At 51.3% G+C, this 22,560-nt stretch overlaps 12 protein-coding genes across 12 annotated transcripts; 4 read left to right on the top strand and 8 right to left on the bottom strand.

Annotated features, from left to right (window-relative positions):
* Positions 1–144: 144 nt before the first annotated feature.
* Positions 145–1,940, bottom strand: GT037_007719 (uncharacterized protein; the record flags this gene model as incomplete). The annotated part of the gene is made up of 2 exons (XM_038932766.1): positions 145–1,625; positions 1,676–1,940. 2 exons carry the CDS (start codon positions 1,938–1,940, stop codon positions 145–147), a joined length of 1,746 nt encoding a protein of 581 aa, XP_038784267.1.
* Positions 1,941–2,553: 613 nt separating this feature from the next.
* On the top strand, positions 2,554–6,018 carry GT037_007718 (dna mismatch repair protein msh3; the record flags this gene model as incomplete). Its single annotated transcript, XM_038932765.1, has 3 exons — positions 2,554–3,313; positions 3,378–5,877; positions 5,937–6,018. The coding sequence occupies 3 exons, from the start codon at positions 2,554–2,556 to the stop codon at positions 6,016–6,018; spliced, it is 3,342 nt and encodes a 1,113-aa protein (XP_038784266.1).
* Positions 6,019–6,242: 224 nt separating this feature from the next.
* GT037_007717 (uncharacterized protein) lies at positions 6,243–6,677 on the bottom strand (the record flags this gene model as incomplete). Its single annotated transcript, XM_038932764.1, has 2 exons — positions 6,243–6,409; positions 6,482–6,677. 2 exons carry the CDS (start codon positions 6,675–6,677, stop codon positions 6,243–6,245), a joined length of 363 nt encoding a protein of 120 aa, XP_038784265.1.
* A 513-nt stretch (positions 6,678–7,190) lies between these two features.
* GT037_007716 (uncharacterized protein) lies at positions 7,191–8,365 on the top strand (the record flags this gene model as incomplete). The annotated part of the gene is made up of 2 exons (XM_038932763.1): positions 7,191–7,239; positions 7,329–8,365. 2 exons carry the CDS (start codon positions 7,191–7,193, stop codon positions 8,363–8,365), a joined length of 1,086 nt encoding a protein of 361 aa, XP_038784264.1.
* Positions 8,366–8,949: 584 nt separating this feature from the next.
* GT037_007715 (glycosyltransferase family 20 protein) lies at positions 8,950–11,853 on the bottom strand (the record flags this gene model as incomplete). The annotated part of the gene is made up of 3 exons (XM_038932762.1): positions 8,950–8,999; positions 9,054–11,737; positions 11,831–11,853. The coding sequence occupies 3 exons, from the start codon at positions 11,851–11,853 to the stop codon at positions 8,950–8,952; spliced, it is 2,757 nt and encodes a 918-aa protein (XP_038784263.1).
* Positions 11,854–12,662: 809 nt separating this feature from the next.
* Positions 12,663–12,824, top strand: GT037_007714 (uncharacterized protein; the record flags this gene model as incomplete). The annotated part of the gene is made up of 1 exon (XM_038932761.1): positions 12,663–12,824. The coding sequence occupies one exon, from the start codon at positions 12,663–12,665 to the stop codon at positions 12,822–12,824; it is 162 nt and encodes a 53-aa protein (XP_038784262.1).
* Positions 12,825–13,076: 252 nt separating this feature from the next.
* On the bottom strand, positions 13,077–13,544 carry GT037_007713 (uncharacterized protein; the record flags this gene model as incomplete). Its single annotated transcript, XM_038932760.1, has 1 exon — positions 13,077–13,544. The coding sequence occupies one exon, from the start codon at positions 13,542–13,544 to the stop codon at positions 13,077–13,079; it is 468 nt and encodes a 155-aa protein (XP_038784261.1).
* A 1,118-nt stretch (positions 13,545–14,662) lies between these two features.
* GT037_007712 (uncharacterized protein) lies at positions 14,663–15,337 on the bottom strand (the record flags this gene model as incomplete). Its single annotated transcript, XM_038932759.1, has 1 exon — positions 14,663–15,337. The coding sequence occupies one exon, from the start codon at positions 15,335–15,337 to the stop codon at positions 14,663–14,665; it is 675 nt and encodes a 224-aa protein (XP_038784260.1).
* A 627-nt stretch (positions 15,338–15,964) lies between these two features.
* On the bottom strand, positions 15,965–17,117 carry GT037_007711 (uncharacterized protein; the record flags this gene model as incomplete). Its single annotated transcript, XM_038932758.1, has 3 exons — positions 15,965–16,708; positions 16,766–17,044; positions 17,100–17,117. 3 exons carry the CDS (start codon positions 17,115–17,117, stop codon positions 15,965–15,967), a joined length of 1,041 nt encoding a protein of 346 aa, XP_038784259.1.
* A 1,257-nt stretch (positions 17,118–18,374) lies between these two features.
* Positions 18,375–19,457, top strand: GT037_007710 (uncharacterized protein; the record flags this gene model as incomplete). The annotated part of the gene is made up of 4 exons (XM_038932757.1): positions 18,375–18,420; positions 18,479–18,877; positions 18,930–19,081; positions 19,134–19,457. The coding sequence occupies 4 exons, from the start codon at positions 18,375–18,377 to the stop codon at positions 19,455–19,457; spliced, it is 921 nt and encodes a 306-aa protein (XP_038784258.1).
* A 294-nt stretch (positions 19,458–19,751) lies between these two features.
* On the bottom strand, positions 19,752–20,888 carry GT037_007709 (uncharacterized protein; the record flags this gene model as incomplete). Its single annotated transcript, XM_038932756.1, has 1 exon — positions 19,752–20,888. The coding sequence occupies one exon, from the start codon at positions 20,886–20,888 to the stop codon at positions 19,752–19,754; it is 1,137 nt and encodes a 378-aa protein (XP_038784257.1).
* A 1,189-nt stretch (positions 20,889–22,077) lies between these two features.
* On the bottom strand, positions 22,078–22,325 carry GT037_007708 (uncharacterized protein; the record flags this gene model as incomplete). Its single annotated transcript, XM_038932755.1, has 2 exons — positions 22,078–22,104; positions 22,161–22,325. The coding sequence occupies 2 exons, from the start codon at positions 22,323–22,325 to the stop codon at positions 22,078–22,080; spliced, it is 192 nt and encodes a 63-aa protein (XP_038784256.1).
* Positions 22,326–22,560: the final 235 nt, after the last annotated feature.

Genomic DNA, 22,560 nt, shown 5'->3' with positions numbered 1-22,560 from the left:
TCAAAAATTTACCAAATATCCAAACTGAAGTTATGCACAACCAAGTTTCATGTGTGCACGTTATCAGTAGTCGAAATCTCATTCACGACTCAATCTACAGGCACTATGAGGCTATGGCACTATAGTTATTCCCACCTTACTTATCTAGACAGCAAATCCACCGCTATTCTTCTGTCTAGGCTCACCAGCAGCTTCGAACGTTCCATTTGTCAAGCGTCTCAAACCCTGTGCTGTACTTGAACCAGGCGCGACCCAGGTAACATTACTTCCCAGCTCCTTCAAGAAAGCCGTGGTTCCATTGTTGAATCCATACTCAAAGCTCACTTGGGCAGGCACCAACTGATCATGAATTCTCGGTTCAGCTAGCGCCTCTGCCGTTGTCAGCTTTCCATCCAAGATATGGATCAGGTTCTGGATGGTAGCTGTGATGATACGACTGCCACCCGCAGCACCAATAGCGACGTAGAAAGCGCTCGCGATGGATGACGAGTTTAGATGTTCAACGATTACAGGGGAGATGGATGAAAGAGGGCGTTTTCCGGGGCGAATGAAGTTCGCAGGCGACGGAATGTATCCAAAAGCATTTGTCGTGTTCGGGATACTGAAGTCGTTCATCTCATTGTTCATGATCACACCAGTTTCTGGGACGACAAGCTTGCTTCCAAAGAGTAGGTTCACCGTTGTCGTTAGTGTGACGGCCATGCCGCTCTTGTCTGCAGTTACAATATGACTAGTTCCGGGTGTTTCAAGGGATTCGAGACCAGCGGGGTCGTAGTAGGCCACGTCGAAAGTCTTTGTGTCGGAAATCTTGGAGCGGATCTCTTTAGCTGTAGCTTCAGAGAGCATTTGCTCTTGATATGCATCTATGCCGTCGAGGAACAGGGGGTCGCCTAGTTCAGCGCGCATGCCGTAGGCGAATCTCATACTCTCGTCAAGGCGGTGGGTAGTTAGGTTGATGTTTTCTGGGTTGCCGACTTCGGAATAGCCTTCCATAATCTTAAGTGTGGCGAGGGCGACCTCTCCTCCTGAGGGTGCACTACAGGCTGTGAGCTTGTAGTCGCGGTAGTTTATGGTAGATGGCTTGCGAATGGCGACAGTGTAATTGGAGAGGTCATCGAGGGTCATGGTTCCGTTGGCAGCTTGAAGTGCCCGGATGGTGGCTTCTGCAATAGGACCACTGTAGAATGCATCTGGACCGTCCTTTGCAATGGTCTCGAGCGTGTCGGCATAACGTTTTCGCGTAATGGTCTCGTTGAGCTTGAGTAGACGTCCTTTCGGCGCAAAATCAAGGGCAAACTCGACGTCATCGACCAAGAAGTTGGACGATGAGGTGGCAGAGGCCATGTACTTGACCAGGTCTTCGTTCACTCGCCAGCCATTTCTGGCCACTTTTACAGCTGGAGTGAGCACAGTGGCCCATGGCAAGACACCATAATTCTCGTGAAGATGTTGAAGGCCACGCAATTCACCTGGCACTCCAGAAGCGAGACCGCCATTGATGCTGGCGTCCTCATTGTTCTTGTACATGTCTTCAAATGCAGCGGCTGGTGCTGTCTCGCGGAAGTCGATAAACTCATATGTCCCATTTGGTGCACGCACAAGCATGAAACCCCCTCCGCCAATACCTGTGTCTGATTAGCAAGTAGCCAAACGAATGTGTATATGGAAATCTTACCAGAATGGTACATGCCGACCACGCCTACACATGCTACAGTACCGACCATAGCATCTGCGGCATTTCCACCCAACTTCAATAACTCAATACCGATATGACTGCAGATATCACTCTCCGAGGCGACAGCACCCAACTCGCCCTCCTTCAGAATGGGCTTGGAAGGGTAGTCTGACGACCATGATTCCCCACTCTTGACGGGAGTACCCAAGGCACTTTGCAACGTCAAGAGACCGGTGAAACACTTGACCAGCGATCCGCGCGCCATATTTGCAGCAGCACAGTATTGACGAAAGGAGGGAGGAAGAACAAGCTCACCAAGGCTACGAGAGGCGAACCACGGGCTCATGGTGTAGGTTATATACTAGCCGAAGTCGGCTTGGTGGATCCCCGAGTTGCGACGGTAGTAGCTTGTAGTGGTAAGCGCTGCGACGAATTGGGAAGCTGCAAAAGCCCAAGGCTGGGATTGCGTGCGCAGCAGTCGAAATGCACCATCGCGGGCGGGCCGAGTGGACGCGGTCAGGTAATAATGTATTCGTCGAACGGGCAGGTTTGGCCTATCGAAGTAGTTGAGATAACGAAGCCGGGCCGTTGTTGGTCGGAGATAGCCGCGGTTGATAACAGCCGTCGCATCAGAGAGTTTGTATAAGCAAAGAGAAATGCTGATGGGAAGTGTCTCTGCGACTCAAGTCGTTGTTGGTCCCGAATTGATCCCAATGCGGAAACAGCCTTGCGGGCGAGGTAGTTGCCGAGTTTGCGGGTGAGAGCTGCATAACGTGACACCGTGATGTAATCCGGAGCTGGTCGCGTTGCCGGCCTCACGCGTCTCCAGCTTTCTCCACAGGCACGTCGAGTATCGTCACAACCCCGCGAATCACTCAATGGCGCCAAAAAACAGTCAGTCGTCGCAGCCAAAGTCGTCGCAGAAAGCCACGCAACCGACCATCTCGAGCTTCTTCACAAAGAAACCGTCGCAAACGCCTGCTTCACCCCCCATCACCGACCCAAACCAAGACGACGACAACGATGACGACAGGCATGGTTTACCCGTCTCACAGACCATCCCCGTCCGCAAGCGCGCGATAGACGAGGACAATGTTCAGGAAACCCGTCGCTCTTCCCCCTCCAAGCGCGTTAGATTCGATAAGGGCGATTCGCCGCGACAGGCGTCTGTACCCGAATCCCAAAAAATCACTGATCGAACTTCCAAATTTCTCTTCTCCTCGTCACCTCCCGCACGGGACGAGAGCCGTCAAGACGACCAAGAGGAAGCCGCGCTCTCGCAGAGGCACAAGGAAAGGCTACACGACAAGTTCGTCAAGAAGCTGGGTCGACCAGATAGCTTTGCCGAACTCAGGAGGCGCAACAAGATTATATCCGACGACAGTCCCAATGCCAATGGCGACGAAGGCGACGGAGACGAGGATGAAGAGGATGAGCCTGCCCAGAAGCCCACCAAGGGAAAGAAGGGCGCTGCGACCAAGAAGGCGAGCAAGCTGACACCCATGGAAATACAATATTTGGACATCAAGCGCAAGCATCTTGACACAATCATCGTCATGGAGGTTGGCTACAAGTACAAGTTCTTTGGCGAGGACGCAAGAACCGCGTCCAAAGCGCTGGGCATCGTCTGTATACCAGGTGAGAACTCTGAATTATAAACTGCGTATGACACCTATACTGACGTTATGCTCCAACATTCTAGGAAAATTCAGATACGATGAGCACCCTTCCGAAGCACACCTCGATCGATTCGCATCTGCCAGTTTTCCTACACATCGTCTACAGGTCCATGTTAAACGTCTCGTACAGGCGAATCACAAGGTCGGTGTAGTACGACAGCTAGAGACGGCCGCGCTTAAAGCGGCAGGTACCAACAGAAATGCCCCCTTTGTACGGAAACTCACAAATCTTTATACCAAGGGTACGTATGTGGACGACGTTGAGGGCCTGGAAGCCCCCACCGAAGGCTCTGGCGCTAGCGTACAGTCGACTGGATATCTCCTTTGCATCACCGAGAGCAATGCGAAAGGATGGGGTACGGACGAGAAAGTTCATGTCGGCTTAGTGGCTGTTCAGCCGGCGACCGGCGACATAATCTACGATGATTTCGAAGATGGTTTCATGCGTAGCGACATTGAGACACGGTTACTCCACATTGCGCCAGCCGAGTTCTTGGTCGTTGGCGACCTGTCTAAAGCTACAGAAAAGCTTATACAACACCTGTCTGCTAGCAAGACCAACGTCTTCGGAGACAGGTCGCGGGTCGAGAGGGTAGAAAAGCCAAAGACCATGGCTGCGCAAGCCTACAGTCACATCTCAAACTTCTATGCAGGTAAAATGAAGTCCAGCCAGGAAGACGACTCCGACAAGCAAGGCGCAATCCTCGACAAAGTACATCAGCTATCAGAGCATGTGACTATATGTCTCTCATCACTGATCACATATCTTAGCGAGTATGGGCTAGAACATGTTTTCGATCTCACAAAGTACTTCCAACCCTTCAGCGCCAGGTCGTACATGTTGCTGAACGGCAACACTCTATCTAGTCTGGAGATCTACCAGAACCAAACAGACTACACGTCGAAAGGCAGCTTGTTCTGGACCATGAATCGGACAAAGACTCGCTTTGGACAGCGGTTGCTGAGAAAGTGGGTCGGCCGGCCACTGATAGACAAAGAGAGATTAGAAGAGCGCATAGCAGCGGTGGAGGAACTCAAGGAAGGCGAAAACACCTTACCTGTGGACAAACTGAAATTCGTGCTCGGAAAAATCAGAACCGATCTAGAAAAGGTGCTCATTCGCATATACTACAAGAAGTGTACAAGGCCGGAGCTATTGGCAGCTTTGCAGAGTCTGCAGGAGATATCGAGCCAGTACCTATCGGCGAAGACACCCGAACAGAGTGGCTTCTCCTCCTCACTCCTGAGTGAAGCAGTTTCGAATGTTCCAAAGATATACGATGACTTGAACAGCTTTTTGGAGAAGATCAACGCCCAAGCTGCAAAAGACGATGACAAATATTCGTTCTTTCGTGAAGAGCATGAGGCTGAAGATATCAACGACCTGAAGCTGAGCATCGCCTCTGTGGAAGACGACCTCAATACGCATCGAAAGGATGCGGCTGCGAAGCTGGGGAAAAGCCAAGTAGTCTACGTCACAGTTGCTGGAATCGAGTACTTGATCGAGGTCAAGAGGAAGGCACCTGAAGAGAAGAAAGTACCTGCTTCATGGCAACAGATCTCAGCTACAAAGACGACCCTGCGTTTCCACACTCCAGAAGTCAAACGTATGCTCCAAGAACGAGACCAGTACAAAGAGTCGCTCGCTGCAGCATGCGAAAAAGCCTACATAGGCTTGTTAGAAGACATTTCATCCAAGTATCAACAACTCCGAGACTGTGTAGCCTCTTTGGCAACACTTGACGCCCTCCTTTCGTTGGCCACGTTGGCGAATCAGCCGGGCTATGTGAAGCCTACTTTCACAGACAATATCGAGCTCAACGTCACCGGTGGTCGGCACCCCATGGTCGAGCAACTACTCCTCGAAAACTACGTTCCCAATGACCTTTCTCTCTCCCATAACTCCACGCGAGCTCTCCTCATTACTGGCCCCAATATGGGCGGCAAATCCTCATACGTACGATCTGCAGCTTTGATCGCAATCATGGGTCAAATCGGTTCCTACGTCCCGGCTACCGAAGCGCGACTAGGTATGCTAGACGCGGTTTTCACCCGTATGGGCGCCTTTGACAACATGCTCAAAGGCGAATCAACTTTCATGGTCGAGCTCAACGAAACCTCGGATATCCTCAAATCCGCGACACCGCGTTCCCTCATTATCCTGGATGAGCTGGGTCGTGGCACATCAACCTTTGACGGTGTCGCCATTGCGGAAGCAGTGCTTGATTACGTTATCCGGGACCTGCAGTCGCTCACGCTGTTCATCACGCATTACCAGCATCTGGCCAAACTCTCAGGTCGCTTCTCCAATGGTGAGCTGAAGAACGTCCATATGCGCTTTGAAGAGCAGAATGGCGGAAAGGAGGTAGTGTTTCTATATGAAGCCACAGAGGGTATAAGTCATCGATCTTACGGCTTGAATGTAGCGCGATTGGCAAGGGTGCCTGAGAAGGTCATCGATGTGGCGGAAGTAAAGAGTACGGAGCTAGAGGAAAGCATGGGGGCTTGTAAGCTGGGGAACCTGTAAGTCGAACCTAGAGAAAAGGATGCGACGGACGACAGAACGTGCTAACAATGACTAGGTCGCGCATGATGAAGGGTCTGTTGACTGACGAATCAGAAGCAAGTCTTGATAGGCTTGTCGAAGGCATTGAGCAACTGTAACGTGCCGATGTGGACATGTGTTATATAGCTGAGGAGGGACGGGATCACGTAAAGCAAAAAAAAAAAATGAGCTTGATTGTGGGGTATTATTCTTGTTTCATTCTGTGATTATCATAATTGTATTCATGTCACCATCATTGTCATGATGGTCCATAGCCGGCGGATCTCGTATCCTCCTAGTTCATCGCATAATCTTGATCATGCCGGAGCTCTAGCTCAACAGCTTAACCGAGACGAGTCTCCTTGTCCTTGATGGGGATATCGGAGCCGGTGGCGCTCTTGTACTGGCCACGGATGAAGTCGCTGATCTGTTCGTCCTTGGCTTGTTCGACGGCAGACTCGTTGTCTTGAGGACCTTGACCCATGAACTTCTCTTGGACGAAGTCGACACCTAGAATAGAAGTTAGCATCTGTCACACGATGGGGACACCTCATGATAGACGATGACGGAGTGCTGACATACCCTTGTCAAGGTAGTCCTCGTTCTTCTCGCTCTCCCGGCCGCCACCAGCAGCCGAGTTGAGCTTGTCACCGATTCCGCCGAGGAAGCCACCCGAGCCAGAGGACTGTTGCTCGGAGTTTTGGCCTTGGACGACCTGCTCGTTGACAGAGTTGCCCTGGGTGTTGCCGCTGCCGGTAACCTTGTTGATGAAGTCCATGATGTTTGTTTGGTGTTAAATTGGAATTAGGTAAAGTAGGCGAGGACAGTATAGCAGTACAAGTTGTAGATGAGTGTGCGAGGTTGTTGTGAGATACAAGCCGAGTGCAATGGAGGAGAGAGAGAGGTATTTATGCAGCTGGTTGGCTGGCAAGGATGTGTCATCTTGGAAGCGGGAGCAGCGACGGGTCAATCAAGATCAGTCCCTAGTGACAGACTCTTGGTATTGGAGCTAAGTTGTTCTGATAGGCGCGTATTGCAAGCTGGGGTATAAAGCTCCAGGTAGTGTACCTGATATGTAGCTGGTCTTGGTAGCACTGCCCCGCTTGCTGCACGTCTACGTCATTCGAGGCTCGGAGACCCCGCCAACGCGGAGGCTGAAACTAGTGCTATCGAGAGGGAGGTCCCGCTATCACGACTTGCACGTGCGAGAAATCTTACCATTGCGTGTTTGCATTGCTTGTTTTTGAGAATCAGACCGCGTCCGCGCGTCTGCATCACTGTCGTCATCACCATGATACCCATCACCATCATCACAGGCTTCCTAGGCTCGGGTAAAACAAGTAAGTTGTAAAATTCAGTCGCAATTCTTCCGATACCCCACAGCACGAAATGAGCGCGTTGTGTTGATTTTAAACTAACAACCTTACAGCACTCATCCTGAACTTGATTCCTCAACTCCCTAAAACCTACAAACTTGCGCTCCTGAAAAACGAATACGGTGACATCAAAGTCGACACAGCACTCGCCTCCTCGGCTGCTATATCTGGTGTACAAGAACTTCTCAACGGATGCATATGCTGCAACCTCGTCGGGCAGCTTTCCGACGCCCTTGAAACGCTCGCCAACGATGTAAAACCCGACCGCATCGTCATCGAGACCTCAGGCTCTGCGTTTCCTGCAACATTGGCTATGGAGGTCAATAGGCTGAGCAGGGAGACGGGCAAATATGTTTTGGATGGCGTCATGAGCGTCATTGATGTAGAGAATTGGAAGGGTTACGAGGACACGAGTTACACAGCCAAGATGCAGGCAAGGTACACAGACCTTATCGTACTCAACAAGCATGAACTGGTCAGCGAACGAAGGTTGGAGGACGTGGAAGATGCAGTGCTAGCGCTCGAGGTTGAGCCACAAATACCTAGGACAAAGAGCAGGAAAGGGTGGGTGGACAAGGATATTGTCTTTGGGCTGGATGCCCGGTTGGCGGGAGTCAAAGAGGAAGATGGAAGCGCGCATGCACATGATCATAGCCATGACCATGACCACTCGAGCGAGGTCGAAGTGCTTACTGTTACGCTAAAGAGCCAGGATAGGCAGGGCAGTGTGGACATGGCGAAACTCGCCAAATTCCTGGAGGATCCAACCAAAGACGAAGTATACCGCATCAAAGGCATCATATACACTTCTACTCCACCAAAGTCTTCAGATGCTGAGGCGGATGTACATCAAAATATACAAGAGGGACGAGCAAGATATATCTTGAACTGGGCGTTCGGACGGTGGACCTTTACGGCTGTGCCATTGCCAGTCAGCGAAAGCTCCAATGACGACGAGCCCGCACTAAGACTAACAGTGATTACTGCGAGATATGAGTCAACTAAGTGGAAGAAACAAACCGAATCAAGTGGACTGATCGCATTACAAGGCGGTGTCGAGGATTCCTTGATAGTGGAAAGGATAGCCTGAGTGGTGGGCGTTGGTGTCTCGATCTACCTTGCCCAACATTTAGACTTAAAGAACTTCATTTAATAGATTTCTATTTATCGCACGACGCATTTGCGCAAGTACTCGAACACTGCTCTTTCCCACTAGAGCCCTGGAGTGCTTGCACCTCAACAAGCGCTTCGGAAGAGGCTTAGACGTCACAACATATAAATAATGACTAACATTCCTTACAACAAATCAGTAAAGACAGACTTGCTGTATCTGTGACAGAAGATGCAATCACCAAAGTGGTGTATACTTCACGGCGATCCAACAATAAAGTTATGCATGTTTATATCAGGACTAACAAGAAGATTCTAAGTTCCGTGCTGAGAGTAGAAAAGATCTATTATAGGAAAAGACCAACTGGACTCCACCTATGCACTGCTAGTCGTTTATTCATGCGTAGAACCCTTTCCGTGACTCGCCATTCCAATGTCCTTGCCTCCATACATTCGTCGTCATCACCAATCGTCAGGTCGTAAGAGGGGTATAGAACGCGTGAGACGTATTCCTTTCATGAGATCATGTTCACTCAACTTGCTGAAAGCATTCATACCATCATCTCAAGTCGAGCGAGGGTTCTTTGAGAGTTTGCTTAGAGCACCAAGCAAACCTGTAGTGCTTGTCAGTGAAATGTCGGCTGTTATGATGAGAGAAAAAAACCTACCAGTTGCACCGTTGGGTAGTGTCGACATGGCAATTGAGTTGCGGTCACCCACGGTGACGGTCTGGACGTTGGGAACCTTCCAATCTTCCTTTAACTTCTCTGCCCATCGAAAGACACCCTCATCGCTCCGGTCATTTCCAGCCGCAAACACAAAGTCGGGTCGAGCTGTCTCTGGGTACTTGCTGAAGATGTACTGCGAAGCAGAGGCCTTGTCGAAGTCGATGGGCTCAATGACAACGGAGTCTTTGGTGGGAACCGCCTTGATGCGTTGCTGTTCACATGCATCGTTAATGTGGTTCGCACAGTCGCCGGCATGTCGGCTTGCGGAGTCGTCCTTGTCGGTCGGTTTGTTGTAGTGGAAGATAATAGAGCAGTGACGCTCCTCAACCCAGCTGCCTTCCACACGCTCGAGATAGTACTGTAAGATAGGCTTGACCGAGTCCTTCCATTTTACAGTCTTCTCTTCTTCAGGGAACTGAATCCATTCACTCGCACTGGGCTCGCGCAAGAAACAACCATTCTCGGCGATGAGACCGAGACCTCGCACGCGGTTAAAGATGAGCTCGGTCTCGCGAACAGTCCGACCGGTCATAACGTAGACAACGTTCTTCTCATCAGCGACAAGGTCGTTGAGAACGACGATGACACGCTCGGTGTTTGCCAAGATGGTGTTGTTCACAGATCCATAAGAAGCGAGGGTACCTTCGTAATCAAGGACAAAGAGTCGTCGCTGAGATTCCTGGTAAGTACGAGCAAGATTGCTGGAAGAGAGACGAGGAATCGACATGGTGTCGCGCTTGAACTGTTCCTCATGGACCTTGGCTAGATGGTTGCTCAGGTTCTTCACCCAGAAATCGCCAGTTTGGTGCATAACTGTGTTGCGCAACTTGGTGTATCTCCTTTCCTTTTCGGAGTCGGTCATCTCCAATGCAACTCGGAATGCTTCCGCGATGCTGTTGTAATCCCATGGATTTACGGCTAGATCGGCCCCGTTGAAAACTGAGGCACTTCCGGTAAACTCACTGAGAATGACGGGGCTGTACTTCTTGTCGCTCGCACGCCCATCTTGGCAGATGACGAACTCATGGCAAGTGAGGTTCATGCCTTCACGGAGACTCGTGATGGCGAGAGCGTCAGCGATGGAGAGCAGTGCAAGATATTGCGAGAAAGCAATATCTTGTCTTAAAAAGATGAGAGGGTTGTGCGTCAAGGTCGAGTGAACGGCATCGATACGAGTGACAATCTCGGAGACAGTGGCAGCGAGCTCAGTATCCTCAGTGGTGGATGTGGCGACTTGGATCATGACAACCTTATCTCTCCATTCTGGGTTCTTGTTCAAGAATAGCTCAAATGCCAACAGCTTCTGTCGGACACCGCGGATGTTGTCGAGCTTGTCACGAGCAACAATGACCTTTTTGCCCTCGTATCTCTTCTGCATAGTCGTGATCCACTCCAGAACCTCGGGCTCTTCCCGCGCCAGGGCAAGAGCTCGAGGGTCGATGCCGATCGGTGATGAGTGCACGTTGACGAAGCGGTTTTCTAGCTGGACACCATCTTCGGTCGCCTCGACTGAGAGAATCCTGCTACATGTCTGTAGGAAATGGTGGGCGTATTCTGGTGTCTGGAATGCAACTAGGTTAGCTCCGAGCATACCGTCCAGCAGCTCCTTCCGCGCAGCCAAGCAGCGGAACACCTCAGACGATGGGAAGGCGGTGTGGAGGAAGAAGCCAATCTGCGCATCTGGGAGCTTCTGGCGGATCATCTGGGGAACAAGACACAGATGGTAATCGTGGATCCAGATGACGTCTCCGCGCTTGTAGTTCTTGACAACTTTGTCTGCGAAGGCTTGGTTGACCTTGACATAGAAGACCCATGAGTGATCAAGGAAAGCCTTGCTCTTGGGGTGATCGGGGATGATGTAATGGAAGACTGGCCACAGGATAGTCTTGCAGTAGTGAGCATAGTGACCGTCGAAGTCCTTGTCACTGACGAAGACGGTAAGGGCGTCATGCTCCTCCTCGAGTTTCTCATAAATCTCTGTCTTCTTCTCCTCATTCAAGCTGTCTGTGGGGAAGCCGATCAAGCCCACGGTTATGGTGTCGCTGATGCATTTGTTGTCGACTGCACAACGCAGAGCGTTGGTAAGTCCGCCGTTGCCCTGGACAGCAGGCACAACAGTGTACTCAGTGGCCCATCGCGGGTCTGTTGTAGGCTTGCCGGCGTGTGAGCCCTTCATGCGCTCCTTCTGTGCTTGCGCGCGCTCCTGCGCCTTTGCGTATTCGAGAATTGTGTCAGGAGGTGCTGGCTCGGCCCTCGACATGGGCTGGTTGAAGAACAGGCCGGTAGTACCCCATTCGGGGACGTGGGCATCGCTACGTACCAAGCCCCGGGGGTCTGCTGGTTTTGGGAAATGAGTGGCAGCGCTGGGCTGACCAGGAGTAAAGAAGTCTTCGTGCTCAGCCATTCTCATGGGGGTCTTGGGCAGCTGAATATGCGATGGCGGCGCCCGCTTAAGGAGGCTTTGAGGCTGTTCGTCGGCTGCATTTTTGCTAAGCGGTCGTGCACTGCCTATGCTGGTAGCGGAGGACTCGCGGGCAGTCTCGTTCAGCTTTGGCGGAGCTGGTTGTGGTGGGCTTGCGGGGTTGGACTTGGACTCGTGGAAATCGACAGTATACGGAAGGAAACTAGCTGCGTTAGATGGATTGAAGGCGCAACGCTACAAGTGATGACTACAACGCGCTATCTACAGGCAGGATGAGCACAAGGCGGTTACCTACAGGGAGACGACGTGGGTGGTCATGTTGGGCAGCAGTTTGGCGTCGACGCCGGCTGGTCAGAGATTGTGGTTGTAGAAATGGCGTCAAGATTGCGAACAAATATAGGTGAGAGAGGCGGGTCCTGTACAAGGGCTCGGGGGAGACAAGGTGAAGTTATAGAGGCGGTGGGAGCGCGCAGTGAAATTTCCGGTAGATTCGATGGATCGTGATGAAGCCCGTCCCAGGGAAAGCAGGGCTTACTGCCGCAGGTAAAGTTGGCGCCCAAGCAAGAAAGAGCTACCGGAGGTGTAAGGGGGTGAAAAGGAAAAATCCAAGATATCTGGCTGTTGTTCCTGGACGAGGCGTGCGGCTTACGGCAAGGGGTGTACTTGATACTTTCACGTCCATGGCCGCAAATTGCAAGATTTCAGCCCCGCGGTATGACGTACGGCCACACCGGACGAGCACAGCGCGTTGGTGGGCCTCTCCACCGTCTCACAGAACCTTGACTCGAGGATTGTCATATTTACGCAAGTACCACGGAAACAAGTCGTCAGACAAATCTACGCCGGCGCATCCTCTGCTAAAACCTGACAGCTGCGGGAGCTTCCAATTTAGTCGCCAATCACACGGCCCCGCACACCAATCAGAGAGACTACGGCGCGTGCAACCGTTGGGGCTATCAATCATAGCTTGCTTCGATCCTGTGCGCACCTTCAGTGTCCCGATGCCAGTCGCCCCGTCCGTTCAGCCCGGGCAGTTTGCAGCCTGGATGCGACGAGGGCGCATCTCGATGAGGGCTGGCGGGGAAAATGTTGAGTCTTTTAGTAGCGCTTCGGCACCTTGCGCCGTCATGGCATTTGCACAGAATCCGATATTGCGCGAAGAATCCGATGTTCACCTGCATCAAGACCCTCCCACGGCTCCCTACCCCCACATGCTACTGTATTTTCCATGCATGCGGACTGCAGAGACTCTGCAAGTCGCTTGTGTTGCATGCATGCCTGAGAACTGACGACAAGGTCGCACAAGTCCATTGCGTGTTCCTTCCCCTCAGTATTTTGTCGGGAATCTCACGAGGGTCCTGAGATATCATGCATCCTCCAACTGAGACCGAAACATTACAACGACTTCTCGCTTCACCCTGTACATATGCAGCCCTCGTAAGTAACCGGTTGCGGTGTATGCGAAACCATCATGTCTTCTTGACAAACTGTACATATTGACCGTACTAGTGACACATTGACGAGCTATTCATTTCTCCAGATCAGACCCTCTTCTTCCTTTTCTCACTCACACTCTTGTCCCCAGATACCCCAATTCCCAACAGATACCCCGTCCTTACCAATACCGGCAGCACATTCAACGTGTTGGTTACTACATCCTTGTCGCTCCAGCCCCCAAAGTCTAGTATCCCGCTCGTCCCCATCTCACACCAAGCCGCATAGCAATGCCCCAAGTCACACAGCACCAGCCCCAACACTATCCACCACCACGTCCTCCTGTCATCCACAACCCGCATCAGAACACCCTCTGTGAATGCAAAGAATAGGTATGCTGAAGCGAGCTGGTCATAGGCGATTTGTGAATCCGGGTGGTAGGCCGACGTTGCCGGCATGAAGGTGAAGTATTGCGCCGGTGCCCAGTGGAGATGGTATACGCCGCCGAGGGCGAAGAAGGGTTCGAGGTAGAGATGCCAGAGGCGATAGACGAAGGGCGTGTTTGGAGGCGCCATGGTTGCGTGTTTGCGGGGTGGTTGCGAGGTAGGCGTGTGAGGTTATGAAATGGGATCGCTTGTCCCGTTGCATAGGGTAGGTTCTGTGATCTCCGCAATGCGACGAGTGTCCAGGTGATGTACACACAAAATACCAGGCCTTGACTGTACTTTCTTATCCTCGAACCGGTCCAAGACTTATGAGACACCAATCGCAATCTATGACGTAGTCTGTATTCTCACAAAGTAAGGGACAAGTCGCAAGGGCATGCCAAGTTTGTTAGTTGCCCTGCCGGCGGGTAGCGGGCGGACAAGACTATTACTGGCGGAACATGCCCACCACGATCGACAAGTATTCTACAAACTGCCCTGTTGGGAAGTGTGAGCAGGGAACGGACCTCCGGTATAGACAAGCAGATGACTACGTTTTTTCCGTGTCCCTCTTGCTGACTTGTTTCCCATGTCAAGGCGATTGGTTCGGGGGACGGAGGGGAACTAGGTAGTTATGCCACGCGCGCGAGGTATGACCGACATGTAACACGATATGTAAAGGAGGCTGTACACGTATGTATCGATGACTTCGGTGCGGAGAGCGTCGTATGCACGGTAAAATACGTGGTGAGACGGTTGAGAACTTATTGACCCCTTCAGGTCGTAGTTGTTCCAGCAACAGTGTGCATATAAATTCTACAAAGATTATAACAATACATATTGGCCAAATTCAACATCATCTCCAGAACTGTAAAGCCCTATTCCTTTCCTTCTCTGGTCTTGCCGCACGTACATTAATTTTCTGGCAAATGCCGGCGAAATGAAGCACTCGTTTAAATCCGGTGACCCGGCGCAGGTTGTAGAGAATCACCTTTGAATCGGCCATTCCCATGACACAGCTCGGCATAATGTCATGCTGCTCGCTGGTTGCGGGATAGCGCTAAGCCCTGGAAACTGACCGCGAGCTGTCGACTAGGTCGTGACGATACGCTTCCTGCTTCCAACATTGGTAAATCTAACGTTTCCGAAGGGCAAGGCATAACGACGGGATTGGGTAGGGCAGCAGACCCTGCAGATGGTAAAGGGTACCGCGGAACCTGAGACAGACCATATCCTCGGGTCCGCGGCCTGTTGTATATATACTCCCATCATTCCATCCTGCCCTCTTGCACGTACACGTTGTGAGGTCCGGCACCGCAGTGTAATGCGCCGCTCGCCAGCTGTGTAAACTTGGCTTCAGCAACGTCGCCCATACAGTGCTCGACAAAGTAACGCGCCGCGAGTTCGTTCGCTGCCAGCATGGTTCCACAAGTCCCTACAACCTTTGTATCTTCGCCCATATCGCGGTTTTTGCTGCTGGTCACAACATGAAATGCGGTTCTGCCGTCGTGCGCCCGTGGGATCAGCTTCTGTGCATACAGGGCATCGCGCAGGGCGAGGGGGTATGTGTTAATGTCACCTGGAACGATGGCAGGTTCGGCGCGGCGATGGACCAGCTGCTGGGGTGCGGCGGCCTGTAGCGGAGGTTGAGAAACTTGTGGATAGGGATGAGGTTGCGTGTATGCGTGAGGAGTACCGGGCGCTGGGCCGCTGACTACGGGGGCAGGAGCCAAGCGCGGCTGTTGCTGTTGATGCCGAAGTAGGAAATCGCGATGCTCATCCAGTTGTTTCCTCAGTGCGTCGCTCGTTGTTTGAAAGATGCGCTCCTGGACGCCTGGACCGAGGTTGCGCGAATAGTGTCGCAGGTCGGCGCTGCAGTCAAGCTGCAAAAGGCTGTGCTGGCGATCAAAGCCGTGTGAACGTGCTGGAGCTGTTGTTGTCATTTTCAGGGTTGCTGTTTGCGCGACTTGACGCGGCTATATTAGATGGAGATGAAAATCTGATATGATGTGAATGACGCGGATATTCGCAAATCCTGGAATCCCAGAAGGCCCGGAGCCATTTCCTCCCGTATTCGCGTCTCCACGTGATATGGCGTGGCAGTATCACCACGCGAACACTTGAGGCATGTGTCGTTGCTTTTGAGCCATTGTAGGGGGAACTTATTTTTGCTACCCTTCACGGATGCGTATCTGTGCTACAGTATGCCTGAGGCTTCTATGCCGGTTCCACATTTTGTACATGGGTCGTTACATGACGTCGTGAGATTGGTAGGCGTGGACATTTGTACAAACAGGGCGATCCTACTGGGATGCTCCTTAACAAGAACGCGCCGAAACCCCACCAACACCCACCACGAAACACCATGACAACAAAAAGTAATTATTGAGCCTCCTTGGAGGAAACATTGTACAAGCAAACCTCAGATAGCCATGTGAACGTTGGGCAGAGTGGAGCCTTTAGTAAACCTTAGGCGTGTTTCGTACTTGTCATCAGAAGCGGCTTGGAACCTGCTGTTGCGGCAAGTGCTCCCGCTTCACTGATTGTGTAGCTGATGCTTGTTGCACGCTTTACAGCCCGTTACCAAACGCCTGATGAGCCTCGTGCTGAAGAGCCGCATAGTACTCGCAGAGGTCAGGGAAGGCTACAATGGCCTGCTGAACCGGGAGAGGGACGTCGCAGACGATCTTGCGCCAATCGTTGTGGCGCTCGCGCACGACATAGATGAGCTCCTTCATGCAGTTCAACGACATGAGACACATCTTACGAGCCCACTCCATGTCGAACGAGCCGTTGGGGTGCTCTAGATCCTGCGTAGCGGGGTTGATCAAGACTGACCAGGGAAAGTTACCGCGTGAGGAAGATGATGTTATGAGCGGTACAGCAGGCAATCCTCCATAGGCCGCACCCATCTTGAAATACTGAGCCCAGACATGGTCGAAGTGCTTCGCGAAAGGACTCGGTGGGACCCAGTTTCGAGAGTCATCTGAGGCATGCTGACCCTGGCGGAAAGCCATCTCTTGCACAGCTAGATACTCAGGGACATCAGTCATCGAAGGCGGAGATGTGTCGAAGGGATTGGCCGTGGTGGATGGTCGACGACCGGACGAGCGCCAGTTATCAGAAAGTTGGCTAGCATGAGAAGTGCGACGTTGCATGCCGAAGTCGTTGAGATGGTCGACTTTGCCGAACTTCTTCTGACCAGAATCACCGTGCTGTTGAGAAGTCTGCGGAGAAGCGGAAGTCGGTGAGACAATGGAAGTCATGCCGCTTCCGTTGGCTGTCATCCGGCGAGCTCGTTGAGGAGTTGTTGGCTATATTAATGTTAGGGCTAGTCTCTACACAGCATTCTGGGGTTAAGCAAGGCTCACAAGCTGCTTAACCTGTAACGCTTGATTGTTGACTTGTCCTCGAGGTGCACTTATGGCATGGTCTGCGGGATCATTGGCGCCCAGCTGCGACAGCGATTCTCCAGAAGAAGAGAATGAGTCGGTGGAAGCGCTTCCATGGGAGCTATCCTCTACCACGCTCGGCAAAACAGTGAACTGATCGCTTTTATGAAAGCGGGCGTTTCGACCACTTCGATGAGGACTGCCATAGTTGCTTGCCATGTTACCTTCAATGAATCTGCCCTTGCTGGGCGTGTGCCTCTCGAGGACTGTCAACAACAAGACACAAAAGCAAATGCAAGAGCAGACGACTGACCTGAGGTGACGAAGACATTGTTTGTACAATTCTAGCAACAATGGTGAGTTGGTGGTGGATACGACTGTGTGTGCGACGCGACCGTATGAGCGCAGGGCAGTGATGGAGAGAGCGAGAAGGGTGCGGTGATTTGGCGATAAAAGCTCCCGCCAAGCTGATAGCTGGAACAAACAGGTGACTTGAAGGGATCGTCTTCGTGTTCAACCGCTATGAGGTGTAACGAGAGCTCAAAGTGGAGCTAAGACACGCGATCTTCGTCGTGCCTGCTGTTCTAGTGATATGAGTGGTGAAGGTGAGTCGACATGCAAACGAGGAAAGAGCGAGAACATGGCGCACAGCATCCAGAGATAGTGCTGGATAGACAAACAAGAACGCAAGATTAGCTAGGTACCGTGTCATCAGAACGGCGTCGAAACTATAAAGATTTATAATACCGAGGAAAAGGACGCGACGACGTTGAATAGCAGTCCATGAGCTTGGGCAGTAACATGAACATAAGCGACGAAGATAAACACAGCGAAAGATCAGTTTGTGTATACAAGATTCGACTCATTAGGATCCTAGGTAGGCGAGGGTAGGCCACAAGTGAGATGTGCAATGTGATAAGAGGAGTAACAGGAACTGCAAAGAAGTGTGTGGGCGATAGAGAATAGAATTTGCAAGACCTAAGTAACGAGAGAGGATTCAAAATGACATGCTAGAAGTGCAGAGGTTTGCATACTTAGTGTTGCTGCGGACACGAAACCTTCAGGCAAATACTGCCTTCGTAAGGTTGGTAGTACGAGCCCAGAGACTTTCACCATAGGCATGATAGGAACAACATCAAGCCACCACAATAGTACTATTTTTTCTGCAGTCAGCAAGTTCGGTATATCTAACTCGCGAAAATGGTCACACGAGCTCAAAGAAATTGCATAAAGCCGACAATGTACCCAAGACGCCGACTCGGTTGCGCCGGTTTCTACGAGGCCGATGGTATGCACATGAAGAGTCCAGAACAACATGTTGACATAGGAATTGGTGCGCGAATGGTCATTATGTTGTGAAATACAGTGTGAGATGTTGGTAGCAAGTGTTGACGTTTTCGACGATGATGTAGTGGCGTCGAAGGACCGAAGAAGCCGGAATCGTCCGATGAACGGGCGCCACCAATCAGAGAATAGCAGTTGTCATAACCGAGGAAGCTTGAGTGGCGCCCTGGCGCTACAACTTCGATGATAGCAACACTTTGACCTTTAAGCCTCAGCCCGCACTCTCCACTCCACCCTAGACACAATGGCCTCCATACGCGCTTTCACTCGTCTGGCTACCCAGCGAACTGGTACGTATAGCGCCCAGTATCACAGCATCAATTGAGCACTGCTAACGCTCCACGGCAGCCGTACGCCCGGCAGTTTTCTCTCGTGGCTTTGCCTCCGTAAACGACGTCCATGCCCGGGACCCAATCTCCAAGACCGCCGAAAAGATCGCACCTGATGCTTCGCGCTCGCCCATCCCAGAGAGCAAGACGTCGACAATCCAGGAGCCTGAGCCCAGCAAAGATGCGAAGACCAAGACCTTCCACATTTACCGATGGAACCCAGATGAGCCCACGTCCAAGCCCAAGATGCAGTCCTACACACTCGACTTGAACAAGACCGGACCCATGATGCTGGATGCGCTCATCAGGATCAAGAACGAGGTGGACCCGACCCTGACTTTCAGGCGGAGTTGTCGCGAGGGCATTTGTGGAAGTTGTGCCATGAACATCGACGGAGTCAACACCCTGGCATGTCTTTGTATGTGGAATCGCATTGCAGATGGGAACTGGAGGCTAACAGGACTCAATAGGCCGCATTCCAACCGACACCACCAAGGAATCTCGCATCTACCCGCTCCCCCACATGTACGTTGTCAAGGACCTCGTACCGGACATGACTCTCTTCTACAAGCAATACCGATCGGTCAAGCCATACCTGCAGCGCACCACTGCTGCACCAGATGTACGTGCATACAACGAGATCATTCCAAACATGAATGCTAACAGTGCTCCAGGGTCGTGAGTTCCGCCAGTCCAAGGAAGATCGCAAGAAGCTCGACGGACTCTACGAATGCATTCTCTGCGCTTGCTGCTCAACATCATGCCCATCGTACTGGTGGAACCAGGAGGAGTACCTTGGCCCTGCCGTTCTTCTCCAATCCTACCGATGGATCGCCGATTCACGAGACGAGAAAAAGGCTGAGCGCCAGGATGCTCTTAACAACAGCATGAGTCTATACCGATGCCACACCATTCTCAATTGCTCAAGGACGTGCCCCAAGGGACTGAACCCTGCGCTAGCCATTGCGGAGATCAAGAAGAGCATGGCCTTCACTTAGAGTAGTCTTGATTATCGCGGCAGGAGGAGAGTCACTGGATTATGTTCACTGTATGTATCTGCGATTTTGCGCAGAAGTTGATTTTCTTCGAGCCACATTCGTACTTTTTTGAGATGTAAATGCAAACAAATTTAAGCAATTATATCATTGTTCCCTGTTCCAATCTAAACATAGACTGAGAAGACTAGTCTGCAATACTCACTTGACTGACACGGTGTCTTTTTCCGCTTATATCCCAAAGCTGCACGCTCTCGTCGTCAAAGCTACTGCTCAACAAAGCGAACCCCTATCGCTTTACTCCTTGATCTCATACATCATCCACCCACTCAGTGACTGGAGTGAATCCAGCTTCTCTTCTGTTCCAGCCTGTGAATTGTCTCTTCTTGTGACCTTGATACCCAGCGATCCGGCAATCATCTTTGTCTTGTACTCTTCGCCATTATCGTCTACCAAGACTGGCACGGAAGCAAAGCCATTGGGGATATCAGAGATATCAACGTGATGGTAAGATATGCCATCCAATTCTAACCTATCCGAGTCGATTTCCCATAAATTATGGGATCCTGTCTGCTGATCGTACATACACTCTCCTTTGTCGTTCCAGAAGCAGAATGCTGTCAACCACCCTCCCAGGTATGACGGCCCACTACCTCCACCAAGATGATGCGCGATCTTGGACCAGAAATCGTGTGAGACAGCAAACTGCTCTGGATCGAAAGTTGCGATGAAGTTGCGCAGAACAGGGCGGAGGAGGTCGGCAAATGTACTTGCTTCAGGGCCTAATTCTGGCAATTTTTCGAGTCTCTTAAGAATATCTTCGTAGTCTGCGCGTTCGCCTAACAGAGTGACCGTAGGAATTCCGCACATAAGACAGCATGTATACTTGAAATACGCCTTCATGCTGCCCATCATGAGCACTGCAGCTGTCGTACGATCGGTAACCGTAGTTGTGCTGAACGCTGGCATGATCCAGTCTCGTAGATCAGGGTCCTTGACGTTCTCTTGAATCAACGCTGTCATGCGTCGTGCGAGCATGCCAAAATCTACAGTATGGATATTACCAACCTCTTTGACTCTGAGCTCTTTTTGCCCTTGGTGCGAGACGAAGTGGTCGCGCAGTGCTTCGGCGTTGGCGTTGATGTAAACATTCAGCTGCGATAGTATGGCGAACCAGACATCTTCGGGGCGGATAACAAGGTGATGGTGCCAGCTATATGCTGTGAATGCTGCGTGGACGAACCCGTTGTTCGACTCGTTGATGTGAGATTTATTGAACTCGTCCTCGGAGACGGAGCTCTGAATTATCCATTTGCAGTTTTTGGAATCTGATGGACTAGTGCCTCTAAGCAGTGCATCATTCGAGGCGATTTTGGCGTTTCTGTTGTGGTAGCTTTCGGATTTATGATCCGTGACTGTGATTGTGACCGGCATGTTTGCCGACGTGTGTTGTTGAAAGATGGGTTGTAACAGAATAGAGGAAGTCTGGATTGTTTTGAGATGAGAACTTTGTGGTTCTCGTAGTAAGAGTATGACTAACTACTATACATATCTGCGCCGTGGTTTCGAGGCGTTCAAGGTTGCTTTCGTTGCTGCCTATGGCTAGAGCAGCCTACGGTTGTGGATTGGTGCCTGCCCATGCACAAACACGCAGTTGCTCCATGGGGTTGCGGGGTATTCGCGTCTGCGCTCTACGATACCAAAACTCGCAACGACAAAGGCCTATCAGGTGCATAAAATGTGACATGACAATAGTTTCGCTGAAGATCATATGCCCTATCAGGCTCTCAACCACTGCTGGGGTTCCTCGAACCAGAACGTCACACTATGATGTGAAGGATTCGATCTCAAGGTATCATCAAACATAGCAGACGGGTTAAGCACACTACAGTCTCTGGGATCGCTATCCATATCGCTACATGGTATCACTCTCACATTTAATGAACTGACACCTATCTGCTAACTCCGCAAGTGATCTTGGTCTTGGATCGGCATATGAGGATGAGTTGTGTCAAGCGAAGACAAATGGAAAGAAGAAAGTTGCAAAGTCTCGCAAGGAAGCGATTGGGACCGGTTTGTGCTAGCCTGTTCTGCCATAGAGCGTGCAGCAAGTCTGAACTTGCGTTTGCAGGCGATTTAGCGAGCCAAGCTAGAAAAGGAACGACGGCGGTGAGAACGTATTTGTTTACGACGGTCCTGGATGGCAGCAAAGGCGACACCCACAGATAGAACGAAGTCCAGAGCGACGAAGAAATTGGGTCAAACTGATCAATGTCAGGTGAGTCGGTTAGGGAGCTGCATATTACGATTATGCAGCTTTCAGAAGCCATCATTTACGCTTCAGCAATCTCATGTGGACCTCAAATGTTCGATGCGACAACTGCTCAATGGGTATTTGACTTGTTCATTATTACTACGAAGCCTAAGAATATAGGCGTTCGCACCACAGTGCAGTCCCATCAAGGAAAGCCCGCGTTATCCTATACGCAAATATTGAAACACATTATACACAAGCTCGTGCCCGTCCAACATACAGCTTTATGACTTCGTATCGGGGGTCATGTCTTGTCCTCCTTCATATCGTACTGTTCGGCTGCGCTCCAACTCGAATCAATGGGGTATCTTATGCGATGCCTTTGGCGGCTTGCCTCTGTGATGGATGTTAGAGAAGTGTAAAGTTAGGTGGCTGGTGAAGCTGTGATGTACCTTCTTGTTGATGAACATGGCAATAACCAGGACGGCGACGAGGAAAACAATGACAAAGACGACGATGACACCGGGCTCACGCTGAGCCCAGTTCTTGTCACGCTTGGCCAGCTGATGGAGAGCGTACTCGGCGCGAGCGGCGATGGGCATAGAAATGGCGGCCATTGTGTTTGTGGGTTTCTGGGATGAAGATGTTAGAGAAGATATTCGATTAGGTAGCTGGAGAGATTCCTGGAGCTGGAGAAGCACAGGCCAGAGGCATTGGGCGAACGCGATTCAGTCCAAGAGAGCTATCGAGCAAAAGGATCTTCGGCCAAGGCTTGTCGCGAGACTCGTCCCGATGGCGTAGATGCGATAACGCGGCGCGCATGCTTGTGGACAGCTCCAGAAGAAAGCGGCA

The sequence above is a fragment of the Alternaria burnsii genome (genome assembly GCF_013036055.1).
Source record: "Alternaria burnsii strain CBS107.38 chromosome Unknown 693, whole genome shotgun sequence".
NCBI lineage: Eukaryota > Fungi > Ascomycota > Dothideomycetes > Pleosporales > Pleosporaceae > Alternaria > Alternaria burnsii.
This window is presented reverse-complemented; position numbering and strand designations above follow the sequence as displayed.